General features: G+C 46.2%; 1 protein-coding gene across 5 annotated transcripts; it reads right to left on the bottom strand.

The window, feature by feature from the left end:
- Positions 1-2,699: 2,699 nt before the first annotated feature.
- On the bottom strand, positions 2,700-7,614 carry LOC136472642 (transcription factor bHLH79-like). 5 transcript variants are annotated; one of them, XM_066470349.1, is made up of 14 exons: positions 7,172-7,614; positions 6,855-7,100; positions 6,613-6,678; positions 6,429-6,497; positions 6,259-6,330; positions 5,934-6,140; positions 4,542-5,749; positions 4,262-4,434; positions 3,841-4,152; positions 3,589-3,733; positions 3,441-3,489; positions 3,311-3,354; positions 3,134-3,172; positions 2,700-2,745 (listed from the first exon to the last, which is right to left on the bottom strand). In XM_066470349.1, exons 1-7 carry the CDS (start codon positions 7,571-7,573, stop codon positions 5,621-5,623), a joined length of 1,191 nt encoding a protein of 396 aa, XP_066326446.1. In that variant the 5' UTR covers positions 7,574-7,614; the 3' UTR covers positions 2,700-2,745; positions 3,134-3,172; positions 3,311-3,354; positions 3,441-3,489; positions 3,589-3,733; positions 3,841-4,152; positions 4,262-4,434; positions 4,542-5,620. The 5 variants fall into 5 exon arrangements, with proteins under 5 accessions (XP_066326446.1, XP_066326447.1, XP_066326445.1 ...); XM_066470350.1 differs by having other exon boundaries at positions 3,841-4,159; positions 4,262-5,749; XM_066470348.1 differs by having other exon boundaries at positions 4,262-5,749.
- Between the last annotated feature and the right edge of the window lie 7,619 nt (positions 7,615-15,233).

Below are 15,233 nucleotides of genomic sequence, written 5' to 3'. Positions count from 1 at the left end.
CCGCATACACAGCACCTCTCGCCTCCCCGTCTCCTCCATTGGCGCCGCAAGGACCCGTCGCGGCCGCCTATCGGCTCGGATTCGCGAGCAAGAGCTCCCTGCTCGGCCATGGCATTCGAACGGTGCGGGACAAGCAGCGGCGGCGGGAGCTCCCTGCTCGGCCATGGCGTTCGCGGCCGCGCTCATGGACAAAGGGCGAGGGAGCGGGCTGAGGCCTGAGGGCGCCGCTGGGGCCGAGCCGATGGAGTCGGAGCTCGCCCGCGCCATGGCCGGAGCTGTCCACGTCGAGGTCAGGCACCACCGCCAACACAGCCACCACCGAGCCACCTGCACAACGACCCGCGAACACCGCCACCACCGAGCCGCCTGCAGCCACCACCGAGCATCACAGCCACCACCGAGCCGCCTGCAGCCACCACCGTCCCCCGCACAACGCGCCCCGCGGCTGGGACCGGCCGACGCCCCGCGATGCTTGCTAAGCTGACACCGACCACTCCGGAGGAGAAGCGTGCACGCCCGCTCGATCTATCCCTGACCCGTGTGGTTTGCCTGTGGCTGGAGGAGCAGGAGGTTGAAGATAAGATGAGGGGCAACATGGTCTTTTTGCCTCTGTTTGCAGGGATTTTGATTTTTTTAATTCATTTATTCTATGTCCATCTAACAGACATCCAAACCAGGGGCAAACGGATTGTTCGTTTTAAAATAACAGGGGCAAAATCACAAAGTTGAAAAAACAAGGGTAAAATCACAATTGGACTGCTGGACAGGGTCAAGAACACCATTTTCTCTCTCTCTCTCTCTCTCTCTCTATATATATATATATATATATATATATAGACACACACAAAAAAAAAAAAAAAACGCACGATGACCATAAGGAAACCATTGCCTGGTACTCGTAATCTCGTATGTTGTTGCTGTTGCCGAAGCTGTTTTCACATTCCTGCATCGTTTCCTTTCGTTCTTACTGTAAGCTTACTGCAAGCAGCTTATGTCCCAGTGATCAACAGGGTAGAATGTCAAGATGAAAATGACCCGTTTTACGAGGTTCAAGTTATTGAAGACAATATGATTCCATATGTTGCAACGCCTCAGCAAGTTTCAATGGACAACATAATGTTACGAACAGAGAGCATGCGAAATCATCAACACTCGCACTAAATCACAACAAACTGATCTGAAAAGGGATCCATGGAATAGCAAAGCCTACAATGAATATAGTGATGAGAAATCTTCAAAGAGCTGTGGTGGAAAAAAAAGAATAATAAGAAGTAAAAAGAATAGAGTAGAAGCTGAGCGTTTAATCTGAACATGTCTTTTTAGTGCTGCTCGCTAACTAGCTATATATATTAACTATAACCACACAAACAAATACGCTGCCATGCAGCAGCAATCCGTGTCTATTTTCAGTGTTTCTCTCTTCCTTTAGGAACACAAATTCACTTCACACTCTGACAGTGACGATTACCACTGACACTGTTTAATGTGCCTGCCTGTAATTGTAAACAACCGTGAGTGGTCCCTTGCCCTACCATCATTAGTTGAATGTTAATATAGCGCCGGTGCTACTTTGAGGCAAGTACTGTTGTAAACTGCGTTTCCGTTCAATGGCCGGGAATTTTCTTTCTACAGGGTTGTGTTGAAAGTTGAATTGAGCCTCAAGGCAAATTTTCTTCTGAAGAATACAAATAAGTAGGTTCTCTAAACTCTCATTTTCTACGTAGCTAGAAACTCAAAAGGAAAGAAAGAAATAAGTTATTGTTTCTTCACGCAGATTCCCAACCCCCCCCCCCCCCCCCCCCCCCCCCCCCCCCCCGAATTTGCAATGTACAGAGATGCTTTTATTCTGACTCCCTTAGCCTATCTAATTCTGCATAGAACATCACACAGAATAGAAAAAGAAGTATAAACATGGCTGCATAGCTGTGTATTTGTATGTGCCAAAATGCATCGTTACTGATGAACACATCACAATTCAGTACTCAAATGGACTCACAACCCAAAATTTCCAGCAGTCCGTGGCCTCTTTGGATCATTTCCTGGATGCACAGTATCTAGTTGAGACTCCTGAAAGCATCTTGAGCCCTTTGTGCCTGCCCAAAACAACAAACTCGTAAGGACAAAAATAACACAATGGCGGCATTTGCAGTTTTCCTGGATGAAAATTAATACCAGCCTCTGCATCCATAGATGCACCAAGTCTATTATCTATCACAAACCATTCAGCACATAGCCTAATATCACAAAGTTAAGGAAATTAACAAGCCTAAAGAATTTTAAACAGACGTCTGCAGTGGCGTCCCACAGTAACAAATCTAACCTTCCAACAATTAACTTAACTGATCAAAAGAAGGTGGAAGCTGGCCCCAATTTAATCAACGAAATCTGGTACAACTTGCCTGAGTTAGTTACTGAAGATCCCACAACAGCACGCCTCTGCGACGTATCTGCAAGGAAGCAACAAGCTTAGCATTCTGAAATAACAGCTTAGATAAAATTGCAGAAAACATTATTCACGTTACTTGGTTTGGATGAAGGTTTGACTTTTTTACTGGATATGACCTCACATCCACGAGCTAGCTTATGCTGAAAGTACGGAAAGTCTGCAGAGAAGAAACAATCTCAGCAATTCAAAAATGAAGCTAGTTTTTAACAGTGGTGAACCGAAATTACCTTCTTTTGACCAAACTTCAGGGAATTGCCCTTGCTCAAGCCCCAGAAGTCTACCAGCTTCAAAACATGTATCTGAAGACCACAAGAGTTTACCAGTCATTATTATAGAAGCAAGTCAAAAGTGACTTCGCAAAATAACTAGAAGTTGAAACTAAATTGGGGCCGTTGCTGTTTCGTTAGCTTGCATGTGGATCCAATTCAAATCATAACATACATGGTGTTTTATGCTATCAAGCCAATAATAACATCTATCAGGACGAAAATGTACAGACATAGGAGCAAATAAATAAGACAGAAAACAACAAACTCCCTCAAAAGGGGAAAAGTAGCTTTCAGGCAGAATAATTGGTAAAACTAGGTTTCACTCAATCTCGTTAGCACACCGGTTAACACGTAAATTGGTAAGCAAAATAATTACAGGAATGAAACAGAGGAAAAACTAGCTGTACCCTGTACGTACCAAATAGAGCTATCAGCGGCTCTCCTACCCTTGCTGATTCTGCAGTTGAAAAGCTCAGTCATGAAGCAGAACAATTGTATGGTATGAATCAAGAGCTAAATATATATTTTTTATCATGTGTATATGATGTTAGAAAAAGATGGCATTATCCAGACATGTCCGTTGACACTAGAATACCTGAATAGCTATGATCTGCCCCCGGACTCAAAGAAGAAGGTAGCCTAAACAAATTGCAGGCCCATTATTACTAGTGTAAAAACAACAAGCAGAAACAGCAAGAGGGTATCCACTCATGTGCATGTTGTACCTCGAGATCAGTTAACTGCTGCTTCCGGTTTACATGCTTCACGCGACGCCTTTTTTGCAACGAACGGTAGGTAAGATTAGATAACTTGACCAGTAAATCCATCCATTGTGCTAGAACTAGAAACAGACAGTAGTGCGCACATACGTACTTGGACCCAATGGGTATAAAAGTGGTACAGGCTGTTCCTGCTGCGCGGGTACTGCATCCTATCCCTGAGCTCGGGCGCCTTGTAGGCCATCTCCTCGACCATCTTCGCTGCCTTCTTCCTGACGAGTTGCCAATCCAGGAAGGCACTGCACGCAGTAGTAGTTCATCACAGAAAGTTAGCATGCTAGCTGCATATTTCAATCAATCAATCACAGTCGCAGCACAGCAAGAGGGTAATTAAGAGAGACCTGACCTGGCATGATCTTTGCGCAGGAAGAGGACATCGGTAACAACGGTGGCAAAGCACGGATACTTATCAAGCACAGGTTTCTTGTAGATGCTCACGAGCCAGTCGCAGAGGTAGCCTATCACCCTGATCCGGCCGTCGGCGAAGGCCTTGTAGGCAAGGAGGTCAAACAGGAACACATTGAGGAGCCCGCCCTCGTAGCTCGAGTCGTACCCGGCAAAGCCACCTAGGTAGTAGGAAGCGTCTCGCAATTGGCCTTCCCTGACCATCTTCGCCAGATACTTCACGTTGAAGATCACATACGTCTTCTGTCTCGCACTGCGATCTTATGTTAATCGATCAGTTGTGTGATCAGCCAAATCATACCAAGGGGAGGTCGAGGGATGGACGAATCAAGCAAATCAACAAGGGTTTCGTTGGAGCATACGTTAGGTAGACATCGACATGGCTGTGCATTCGGATGCAGGCAAGTAGCCGCCGGCGACGGAGGCGCTTCGTGCAAGGATATTCCAGCGAGTGCAACAGAGGGCGCTCGCCGCCCTCGCCGGATCCCGCCATCGCTCTTGGTATGCTCTTGGTATGATGCTATTTCTTCAACTCCTATTAGGTCACGCCAACCCAGACAATCCGAAAAAAAAAACATGGGAAAATTCGTCCTCTCGGCTCTAGTCTAGCATAAAAAAAAGATCGCGTGTTTTGGAAAATACCACCGAAAGACGTGACGCAAACAGGGGATGGCAATTGTGCCCTTCACCAAGATTACATGGGCGGCGTGCTCTGCTCGTTCGGCTTCGTCCAGACGCCGCCGCCCGAGGCTTGCTCCTTCTGGCTCCGCCTCTGCTCCCCCACCGCGCCGCCGCCCCTGCTCCGCCCCTGCTCCCCTGCTGGTGGTCCTCCAGCGCCGCCCCACCCCGGTGCCGCCCCTGCTCTGGCCCACTCCGGCGCCACCCCTGCTCCGCGCTACTCATAAGCCCGAGGGCGAACACCGGCTTCCCCGTGTCCTTCTCGCAGTGCTCGATGTACCTCCGCTCGGTGGGTTGGCGGCGAATAGCTTCGCGAGGAGGTTGACGGCGACGGCGAAGGGCCCCGCGAGCCCACCCGTGAGCGCTCCCCGTGGATGCGGATGCGGAGGCCCGCGGCGGCCGCCGAGCCTGGAGGCGTTGGCGCACGTGAGGACGAGCATGGCATCGGCCCAGCTGCTGTTTTGGGCGTTCAGGTCCAGGCGCAGGCCCCAAGTGTTTTCCAGAGGGACCAGCAGCAGCAGCTTGAACCAGTAAGAGCATTTGGGTCATAGTTAACACTTCTACCACCATACAAAGTTTCGGTCGGAACATTACAACCTTTCAATGAATATAATGATGAGAAATCTACAACGATGAACTGTGTCAGTAAAAAAAGAATAAGTAAAAAAGAATTGAGTAAAAGCTGAGAGTTTAATCTGAACATATATGTTTTATAGCTATATATTAATTAACAACACAAACAAATATGCTGCCATGCAGCAATCTGTGTCTATTTTCAGGTGTTTCTCTTCAGGAACACAAATTTCACTTCACACTCCACCCAGACAGGGTTTCCAACATCATCATAGCAGATCCCTACTTCCGGCTTCTGAACTTTCAGCTCTGATTACAACCATGAAGCAATGCTAACCTTTCGGGGAGGAATCAATCTTGTCCTGCCTCTGTTATGAGCCTTGTTCCTCTCTACTCCACGGCACATGTCAGTTGACCAGAAGCAACTCTGATCCTTCATGGAGCTGGACTGCTGGAGTTTGTTCTGAACTTCACATATGAAACGCATCCTGAACAGACCTCATGCCCAGATGCTCTGGACCGACTATGGCGCCGTACACCGCCGTTTGCGCTGCATTGTGGAACGATCCGTCCAAAGTGAGAGGCATCTGCTGGAGAGGCTAAAGTTTGGTTAGGATTCTTGAAAACCAACCTGATTGCAAATGCATAATTGCTATAAATTTCTACTCTGAAAGCAATAACAACTGAATCCGTCTCTCAAATAGCTCAAGCCGCCCCTATATAGTGCACAGCACAGCTAGCCGGCTTGGGTAAGTAGAAACGCTGGGATTCTGCTATGCAAACCTGAGAGACATGCTCTTCGATGGAGTCTTTGCCGTTTAGTTGCTCCTCCATGGCTGTTCTGAACCCATCTGAATTGGCCAAGCCATGAACGCCTCCCGGGAGCACGCCCGATCGCGACAGTGGTGGTAGTTTGGGCATCATTTCGTGGGAGAATGAGAATCCCAGGTGAGTAGATGAACTTGAAGGAGCACTGGGGGTGCGAAAAAGCTGCATTCCACCAAATTAAGGATACATACACATTTTGTAATTTTGGCGTGCATTTCTTGCGAAACTAGAATGAAAAGAGGACAAGGAAGAACTGCAGGTGAGTTAGTAGATTGCTTACATCCTTCGATAGAAGTTGTTTTATGTTGAGGCCGAGCTGTGGATTGACTGCCGCGAGCTTCATGGATAAGAACTGAGAGATGCAACGGGAATCATTTGGTCAGTACATTGCCTTTGTCAGATGAGAAAGGGAGACTTTCAGTATGAGGATTGAAGATGAACCATGCATACCTCCACTTGTCTTTGCAGGGACTGGACATAGTTGATGATCTCGTCCAGCATCACTGCCTTCCCCGTGACCTAAATCAATCCAAACCCAACCCGGCCCAAAGAAAACGCGTCATTATTCTTAAGAAGTTCTGATATCAGAAAAATCAAGTAGAGCTGTTCTTGGGGTCAGGACAGGAGGGCTCACTTTAGTGCAACCAGGAACAAGGTCTTGCAGAAGCTTCATCCTCTCACTGATCTTCTCCCTTCTCAGCTGTCAAAAAAGAACCAAATTTCCTGTTCATCATTCAGGAGTATTTTCAATTGCTAAATCTAATTCATTCAGGTGACCAGTTGCTTGCATTCTACAACACATGTATGTTCCAAGAACACCAAATCTATTTGCAACAGTATTAGTATCAAATTAAAATCTGTGTGTACTGTGCCTACCCTCTCTGCGAGGCTATGCCTGTTGGTTGCCTGCCCCTTCCGGGCCCTGATATGGATGTACGACTCCGACTCGTCGTTGGCCGCCGAAGCTCCCTTCCCTTTCTTCTTGCGGGTCGCCGGCGGCGTGTCCTCCTTGCCTTTGGCTTTGGCATCGTCCTCGCCACGTTCGTTTGAAGAATTCACGGACGCGTTCGACGCCATGCCTTGATCTTGATCCGTCCCAATCATCCCAAGAACGTCCTGCGCCTGCTATGCGACCATAGTGTTGGGACACCGGAGCAAACAAAGGGCTGTAGTAGTGAGTAGTAGGCAACTACCGCGTTCGGTCGCTTCCTCTTCTTGGAGCTGGAGTCCGGCTCCGGTGCCCTGGACGAGCAGGCCTCGGCGATCGGCGCGTCGTCGTAGACACCGCCACTGCCGCCGCCGAACCCCGGCTCGCCGTTGCCACTGCCGGTGGTGGCTTGCAGTGGGTGCTCCTCGGAGGTGATGTACGACGGGCTTGGAGTGGGCGCTCCGTTTGCAGCAGCGAAGCAGGAGGAGCGCACGGCCAGCTGGACTAGGCCGGGGTCCATGAAGTGCTCGAGACCGACCGATGCTGGGAGCTGGAGCCCGAGCGTCGGCGGCGGCAAGAGCCCCCCGCCTCTCCTGTCGGAGACGACGGCGCTGCCGCCGGCTAGCCCCGCAGCCTGAGACACCGACGCCCATGAAAATGAATCCATGGATAGAGAGAGAGAGACAGAGACTGAGAGATCAAACGGGTGTTCTTGAATGAGTAATTTATGGAGCTCTTCAGTATTGACCTTTCAGGGAGCTCTTTACTCTGTGCTTTAACCTTTGCTTTTGCTTGCTTAGCTCGGTTTGGCAATTGGCACTGCATCATCTTGCCAAAAGCATTTTTCTTTCGCTTCTCGAGTTTTTCAGACGTCTGATTTTTGGTTGTTAATCTGGTAGCATGTAATTTTATTATTATCTGTTTATGAAAAAAATATAAATTATCTCTTATGAGTTCTCTTTTTAATCATACTAGTTGATTGTGTAAAATTGTTACCTGAAAATTTAGACACCTAAAATATAACAAGTCTCTTTTTCTTATTTTTTTTCTAAGTAGTTTTCTTAAGTTTTCGATGTGGTAGTGTGGTACCGAGGCGATTAGAATCACCATGTTCGTTTGAAAAAACAGAATTAGCATTTTTTTTGGGGTGACAGAACCGGCTTTCTTGAAATCAACAAAGGCGTAGTAGTAGTACTAGGTACTAGCTAACTGCTCCGTGAGTACTACTTGGCCCTCGTTTTTCACCCGCTGAATCGGCGCCGCCAAATTTCGGCGTACACTGTAGCTACGGTAGTGTTTTGTTTTTATTTGGTAATAATTGTCCAATCGTTGACTAATTAGGCTCAAAACGTTCGTCTCGCAAAGTACAACTAAACTGTGTAATTAGTTTTTGATTTCGTCAACATTTAGTACTCCATACATGTACCGCAAGTTTGATGTGACGGAGAATCTTCTTTTTGCATAGTGCCAAATTCTGAAATCCAGGGAACTAAGGCCGTGTTTAGTTGGAGGCCGGATTCGGCGCCGCCGGATTCGGCAGCACTGTTCAAACACTGTAGCCTTTTGTTTTTATTTGGTAATAATTGTCCAATCGTTGACTAATTAGGCTCAAAACATTCATCTCGCAAAGTACAACCAAACTGTGCAATTAGTTTTTAATTTCGTCAACATTTAATACTCCATGCATGTACCGCAAGTTTGATGTGACGGAGAATCTTCTTTTTGCATAGTGCCAAATTCAGGAAATCTGGGGAACTAAACATGGCCATAACAAGGGCTTAGTTCGGCGTGGAATCGGCGTCGTCAGAGTTACTGTAGCCACAGTAGCTACTGTAACATTTCGTTTGTATTTGGTAATAATTGTCCAAACGTTGACTAATTAGGCTCAAAACGTTCGTCTCGTAAAGTACAACCAAACTGTGCAATTAGTTTTTGATTTCGTCAACATTTAGTACTTCATGCATGTACCGCAAGTTTGATGTGACGGGAAATCTTCTTTTTGCATAGTGCCAAATTCTGGAAATTGGGGGAACTAAACACCCCTTGTTGCTTCTTCCATCTAATCTGACTGACATCTGACGCTACGAAATCTCACGGCCGCCTGACTGACACTCTGACAGTGCCGACTACCACCACTGACGTTGTTTAATCTGCCTGCCTGTAATTGTACTTAAAAACTGTGAGTGTCCCTTGCCCTATCATCATTAGTTGACTGCTAATATAGTGCCAGTACTACTTGGAGGCGTATTGCTGTAAACTGCGTTTCCATTCAATGGCAGGGAATTTTCTTTCTAGGGTCGTGTTGTGTTGAGATGAGGCTCAAGGGAGATTTTCTTCTGAAGAACATAAATAAGTAGGTTCTCCTGAATTTCCTTATTTGCTACGTATAGTGGCTATAATCTCAAAAGAAAGAAAGAAAGAAAGGTTACTGTTCCTTGATGCAGAATTTCCAATGCAATACAGAGCCTACTGAGTACTGACTGAGATGCCCTTATTCTGACTCCCTTAGCCTCAGGGCTTAGCCTCTCTAGTCTCCAACTACTTAAACTAAACTATCATTACCCTCGGGGTTTGCGACCGCCCCGAATCTAATCTTTTGATTACTCCTATTGTCTAAAGCAAACCATACGTAGACGCTTTGATCCTGGTAACTTCCTGCTGTTACTGTTTACAACCTCCTTTCGGATGCATGTGTAGTAGTACTAAAATAAAATAAAATTTACAGTGACAGTGGGAGAGGCAAGCAAGAAGGCAAGGAGTGACTTGCAAGCTACTGCTGCTGCTGCTAGCACAGAGTTGATGGATGATGGGCTTCTCTTCTTTGGAACGGGAGCACCCTTTCGGTTGCTCGCCCTTTTGCCTTTGCGCACTGTGGGCTTGCATTGCATTGCAAAGTAACCTAGGCCATGTTTAGATTGTAAAAAATTTCAACCCAATGAATAGTAGCACTTTCGTCTTATTTGGTAAATATTGTCCAATCGTGGATCAACTAAGCTCAAAAGATTCATCTCGTGATTTCCAACTAAACTGTGTAATTAGTTATTTTTTTTACCTACATTTAATGCTCTATACAAGTGGCTAAAAATTGATGTGATGGAGAGAGAGTGAAAAAACTTGGAATTTGGAGGTGATCTAAACAAGGCCCTAGCATGTTTCCGACACCAAAGAACTGAATGCATGCCGGACGGCCTTGCATTGCAAAGTAACCTAGCCAAGGAATGAAGCTTTGCGAGAAGCCGAGGTAACCAAGGCTGAGCATGTTGCTTGAAGCTACCCGAACAGTCAGTAGCAGTAGCATGCATGGGCATGGCCAATCTGTGTAAGCTACTTCATGAGTGGTGAACATGTCATTGGGAAGCTTGCCAAATGCCAACACAAGGGCAGATTAAGAATGTTTCAATCTTTCGAGAGAAAACAGGGGGCTTGCATTGCATATATATCTTGAGTGAACTGTGGACAAAAGGGAGTTGTTTTGTGCTTTTGTGCAAACTGCAAAGCCAACTGCAACAGAACGGTGTCAGCTTTCGTCGTCAGTCTCTTCAGTCTTCAGACTTCAGAGAGAGACATGTGGTGGTGGGCTGGTGGCAGAAAGGAGATGCAAACATGAAACCGGGTGTGCATGCTACGCATAACTCATGATTGAATATATATATATACTCCGAGCCCTTGTTTAGTTGGCCAGAGTTGGCGCGCGCCGGATTCCTGTAGCGGACTGTTGCGCACTGTAGCATTCCGTTTATATTTGGTAATAAATGTCTAATCGTTGACTAATTAGGCTTAAAACGTTCGTCTCGCAAAGTACAACCAAACTGTGCAATTAGTTTTTGATTTCATCAACATTTAGTACTCCATACATGTACCACAAGTTTGATGTGACGAGAAATCTTCTTTTTGTATAGTGTCAAAATTAGGAGTCGGGGGTGAACTAAACACCCCCGAGAAGAAGAAGATTGTTGTTCATTTCCGAGACGGAATGGTTACCGAGACACAAAGAACAGAGGGCGGCTTAATGGGGTCATTACCGAGACTAATTGATTGTCGTCAAGTATTTTTTTTTCTTTTTGTGACTAAATGTCGAATGATTAGTCAAGCAGGTTAGTATTCAAGTCGTAAAATGATTAGCAGGAACAGCCGAACAGGGGTCCAAGAGAATCGGATCTCGCCTGACTTGCAGGTCTGTTTAGAACAGCGGTTTGCAGAGACGCGTGGAAGCGGAATGGATCGGAGGGCAGGAACGAACGAAGAACAATGCAACACGCTGTTGGTAAATAGTATTATCTTCCAAATTATAGATCGTTCTGTTTTTTTGTGCATCTAAACATACTATGTACGTAGTACTTATTATAAATAAAAGCTGAAACAATTTTTTATTTTTGGAATGGATGGAGTAACTGATCGGGTGCTGTCACTGCATGCTTTTGCTTTCCCAGAAATCAGCAGCTCTGCTCTGCTCTGCTCCCCGATTGCTTCATCACTTGTGCAGTGACTGACAACGGTGATGGGAACAGTTCCATTTCCTAAGGTTCAGTTTTCAGTTTTCACTCTCACATGGGAACAGTTAGAACTTGAACTCCAGTTTTTTTCCCAGAAATTTTTTTTTGAAAAACTTCAACTCCCTTGTAGAGGTGAGGCACGCAGTCTTGGAAACTTGCAAATGCATCAAGGTGCCGGTTCCTCCTTACATAGAAGCTCCCTAGGGCTGGAACTGGAAGGCATGGAACTCAACCAGTCCAGGTCATGTCTTTGCAATGCGTGATCGCCATATTAATCTTGCAGCAAGAATCAGAACAATATTTATACTGTGTACTCTTAGTAGAGTAAGAATCAGAGCAGCTCCTGCAAAACTGAACTATGTTTGTGTTCATTGCATTTGCCCGGATGAAACATCAATATATGGGACCTGGGCAGCTCGATGAACAACTCAACTGGGCCCTTTGCTAAGCACGGGATAGGAAGCCCACTGGCTTTCGTATCGCTGCTGGTGACTCCCGCTGAGTGCGAGTGGGCTCTGCAACTAAGGCCCAATTCGAGTTCCATCCATATTTTATATGTTGTCTCAAAAGTATTTATATGGCATGACAATGTTTTTAAAAGAAGAAAAAAGTATATTTTATAGAGACGGAAATCTTTTGGCTCAACTTTCAGATAAATCATGAAATTAAAATTCTAATAAAACAATACTAGGATTAAAGTTAAACTATGAATCGAGAATAGTTGTGTCATTCATATTTCATTGTATTATTATGCCCGACGTGGCATTTTTGGAAACAACATGGCTAGCGCCCGGACATCTAGACGGACGCGCGTGTCTGGATGCTCGCGCAGCCCGCCTCTATCCGCCTTCGCCCTGCCCCACGTGCGTACTCCGCCCTCGACTCTGCGCCTGTCGGTCCTTTCCCTGATCCCCTCCTCTCTCCGCGCGGGCGACACTCGGGAGCCGAGATAAGCGGCTGACGACGAGCATGCCCTGTCGCACCCCAACCTACAGTACCCCAGTCCACTAGCCCCAGCGCCCCCGGCTCGCCCCCGACCGAACAACATAAAACACTTGCAACATGAAAAAAACATTTGAATGCAATATACGTCTGAAAACAGATGAAATATTTGGAACATGCACTTGCAATATGTGTGTGAAACACATAAAAATCCAAATAAAACACATGCAACTTGCAACATGAAACCGCTTGCTGCAATGTAAGACTGAAACATCTAAAATATTTGGAACATACTGTTGCAACATATGTGTAAAACATATGCAACATCCACATAAAAAAATGATTGTAACATACATCTGGAAACATATGAAATATTTTGAACAAACGCTTACAACATGCCTCTGAAACACTTGCAACATATGCAGTAATCCCTGATTTTACTTTTGCAACATCAAAATGAAACAACTGCAACATACATCTGAAACGGCTGAAACACTTGAAACATACATACGTAACATAGGGGAGATGAAAGTTAGGGCCGGTCGATTCTGGCCGTCGGAGTGGGAACCGGTCGTGCTTGTGGGTGCCCTTCGCTCGGTTGGGAAGACTTGAGGCGCCACGTCACATGCGCCCCAGCGGCCATGGCGGGGGCAGTGCCGCGCGCGACGGCGATGGGGGAGGGCATGGCGCGACAGCTAATGAGCTCGCGGTGGGGTGAAGGGGGCGTGGGGGGTAGATGTGCGTCCACGTGCTCACGCCGAGACGGGCGAATGAGCGGATAAGCGCAGTGGGTATGCTTTTTTAAAGAGAGAGCAGATGAGTGAATGAGGATAAGCAACATGACGTTTTGGAAATAGCCTTAGAAAACTCTATGCTGGACTCGACGACCATGCCACGATGACTTCAAAACGTCATAGGATCCTGAGTGCTTCCTCGTACATGAAACCTAACGATTCCTCATGACACACTGGTGATTGGTGAAGCGTCCCTCTCCCCATCCAGCTCATCCACCGAGACACATCAACTAAAAATGCTGCCTTTTGGCCAATCACACGCGCATTTAAATAAGCTTCATTAGGGGCTAAGCTCGGTGAGAGCTCAAGTCCAACAAATTTCAAAGGAGGGAAGCATGTGGATTGTGGCCACACACACACATGCCCACTCACACACCTCCTCATTCATCAATGTCAACGGTGGATTCATTCTTTTCCTAACGCCCACGTGTGGTGTGGTACGTGACAAGCTTATGCTGATGCTTATGCTGAAATATTGTGAGAGAAAAATATTGTTCTTTGACTGAAAAGTAATGTTGAATAAGCTCAAGTGAATTGGGGTAGCCTGCACGTGCTAGTTTTTTTAGTGACAGCAAATGTTGGTACGTATCAATAACAGGTACTAACTACTGAAGTCACCTTTATCTCCACAAGTTTAAGGGCCACTTCAGTAAAACTCTACTTTCTAATTTTTAAGCTTCACTTCTTGATTTTATTATTGAGTAATTTTGATGAGTATAGTGGAGAGCAGGTGAGAAACAAATTCTAGAGTGAATTTGGTGGTGACTGATTGCTGAGCGGTGGAGGGTGGGTTGTTTTAAGCTCCCAGCTCGTAATGCAATCGGAGAAATGATTCTTACCGGTTAAATTTTAATCATTTGGTAGAGCTCCTCAAAATCCGGTCGATCGAAAAAGTTAGGGGTTGATCTCTACTAAACAAGCCCTAACTCTAGATTTGTTGGTTTGTGAGACATCGACAACTCCAACCGCACATCGAGTGTTCTGTTGAGTCTCACTCTTTTAGAACCTTAATATTATATATCTAACTTTGACAAGGTTTTGAAAAGACATATTAAAATCTACAACTTTGAACAAATATGAAAATATATTTTAAAGAATAATTTAGTGAAACTAATTTAAGATAGAGGTGATCGTAAGAAACACAATATATGAATCTGGAACATAGAGATGACCACAAAACACAATATTTTCCCAGTTCCCTCATATATTCTAGAACATAGTGGTGACCATAAGGGACACAATATAGACTCTAAAACAATCTTACTTTCTATTTGCTCGTGTAGCATAACAAAACACCAATACATTGCATATTTATACTGGCATGGATTATGCTGCATAAGGCATAGCACAGACAAACCGATCACACCATATGTAAATGGGGAATTCGCATGTATAAAATATTTCATATATAATGTTTGAAAAATTGTAGGACGAGAAGATTTTTGCGCTATAAAGCAGCACTCACTGACTTTTGTGGCGTACAGAAATTCTTTGAACTAGTCATGAGATACATCACCCAAGGCTGGGCTTGGGCCTAGAGGGTAGAGAGGCCCGTATCGCTGCCCAGTTGGTCAACGCCGGAGCCGAATGGCAACAACGGCCGCGCTGCCGTGACGCTGCTGCGATGAGCGGCATCCCAGATTCCCAGCGGCCCAGCGTCGCTGTCGTCCAGCCTGTCCTGTCGTCGTCGTTCCCGCAGCCCAAGCAACCGGCCACCTTCGCTCCGCTTTCACACTACACAGCCTTTCGGCCCCACTTGTCAGCCATAGGTAACGGCAAAGGGCACGGTCACCACTCCTAGTCCTAACCATCCTTCTCTCACTGACATGCTTGGACCTATGCCGCTTGTCGTCTTGCACACACGTAGCCACCTCCGCATCTCACTACTGACATGTGGGTCCGGAAACGTGTACCCCACCTGCCATGAGACCGCGCGATCACCAACCACGCGCATCGCGTGCTCCACCCCCACCACACTGCCACAGGGGGTCCACAACATGTGACCCCACACGTCATGGAAGAAGCACGCGGTCGCCTGGGACGCGTAGAATTGTGGGGCTCCTGTTTGTGTAGCAAAAAAGGGCCTCCCGAAACGAAA

This window comes from Miscanthus floridulus, chromosome 8, assembly GCF_019320115.1.
Source record: "Miscanthus floridulus cultivar M001 chromosome 8, ASM1932011v1, whole genome shotgun sequence".
Classification (NCBI taxonomy): domain Eukaryota; kingdom Viridiplantae; phylum Streptophyta; class Magnoliopsida; order Poales; family Poaceae; genus Miscanthus; species Miscanthus floridulus.
Note: the sequence above shows the minus strand (reverse complement) of the source record. Positions and strands in the feature narration are given on the sequence as shown.

Excerpts from the sequence above, each read along its gene's own strand:
- LOC136472642 (XM_066470350.1), bottom strand. The coding sequence starts at position 7,573 with ATGGATTCATTTTCATGGGCGTCGGTGTCTCAGGCTGCGGGGCTAGCC. Across the intron at positions 6,331-6,428 it reads CCCTGCAAAGACAAGTGGAG|TTCTTATCCATGAAGCTCGC; the intron begins GTATGCATGGTT and ends TGCATCTCTCAG. Across the intron at positions 5,750-5,933 it reads TCGAAGAGCATGTCTCTCAG|CCTCTCCAGCAGATGCCTCT; the intron begins GTTTGCATAGCA and ends ACCAAACTTTAG.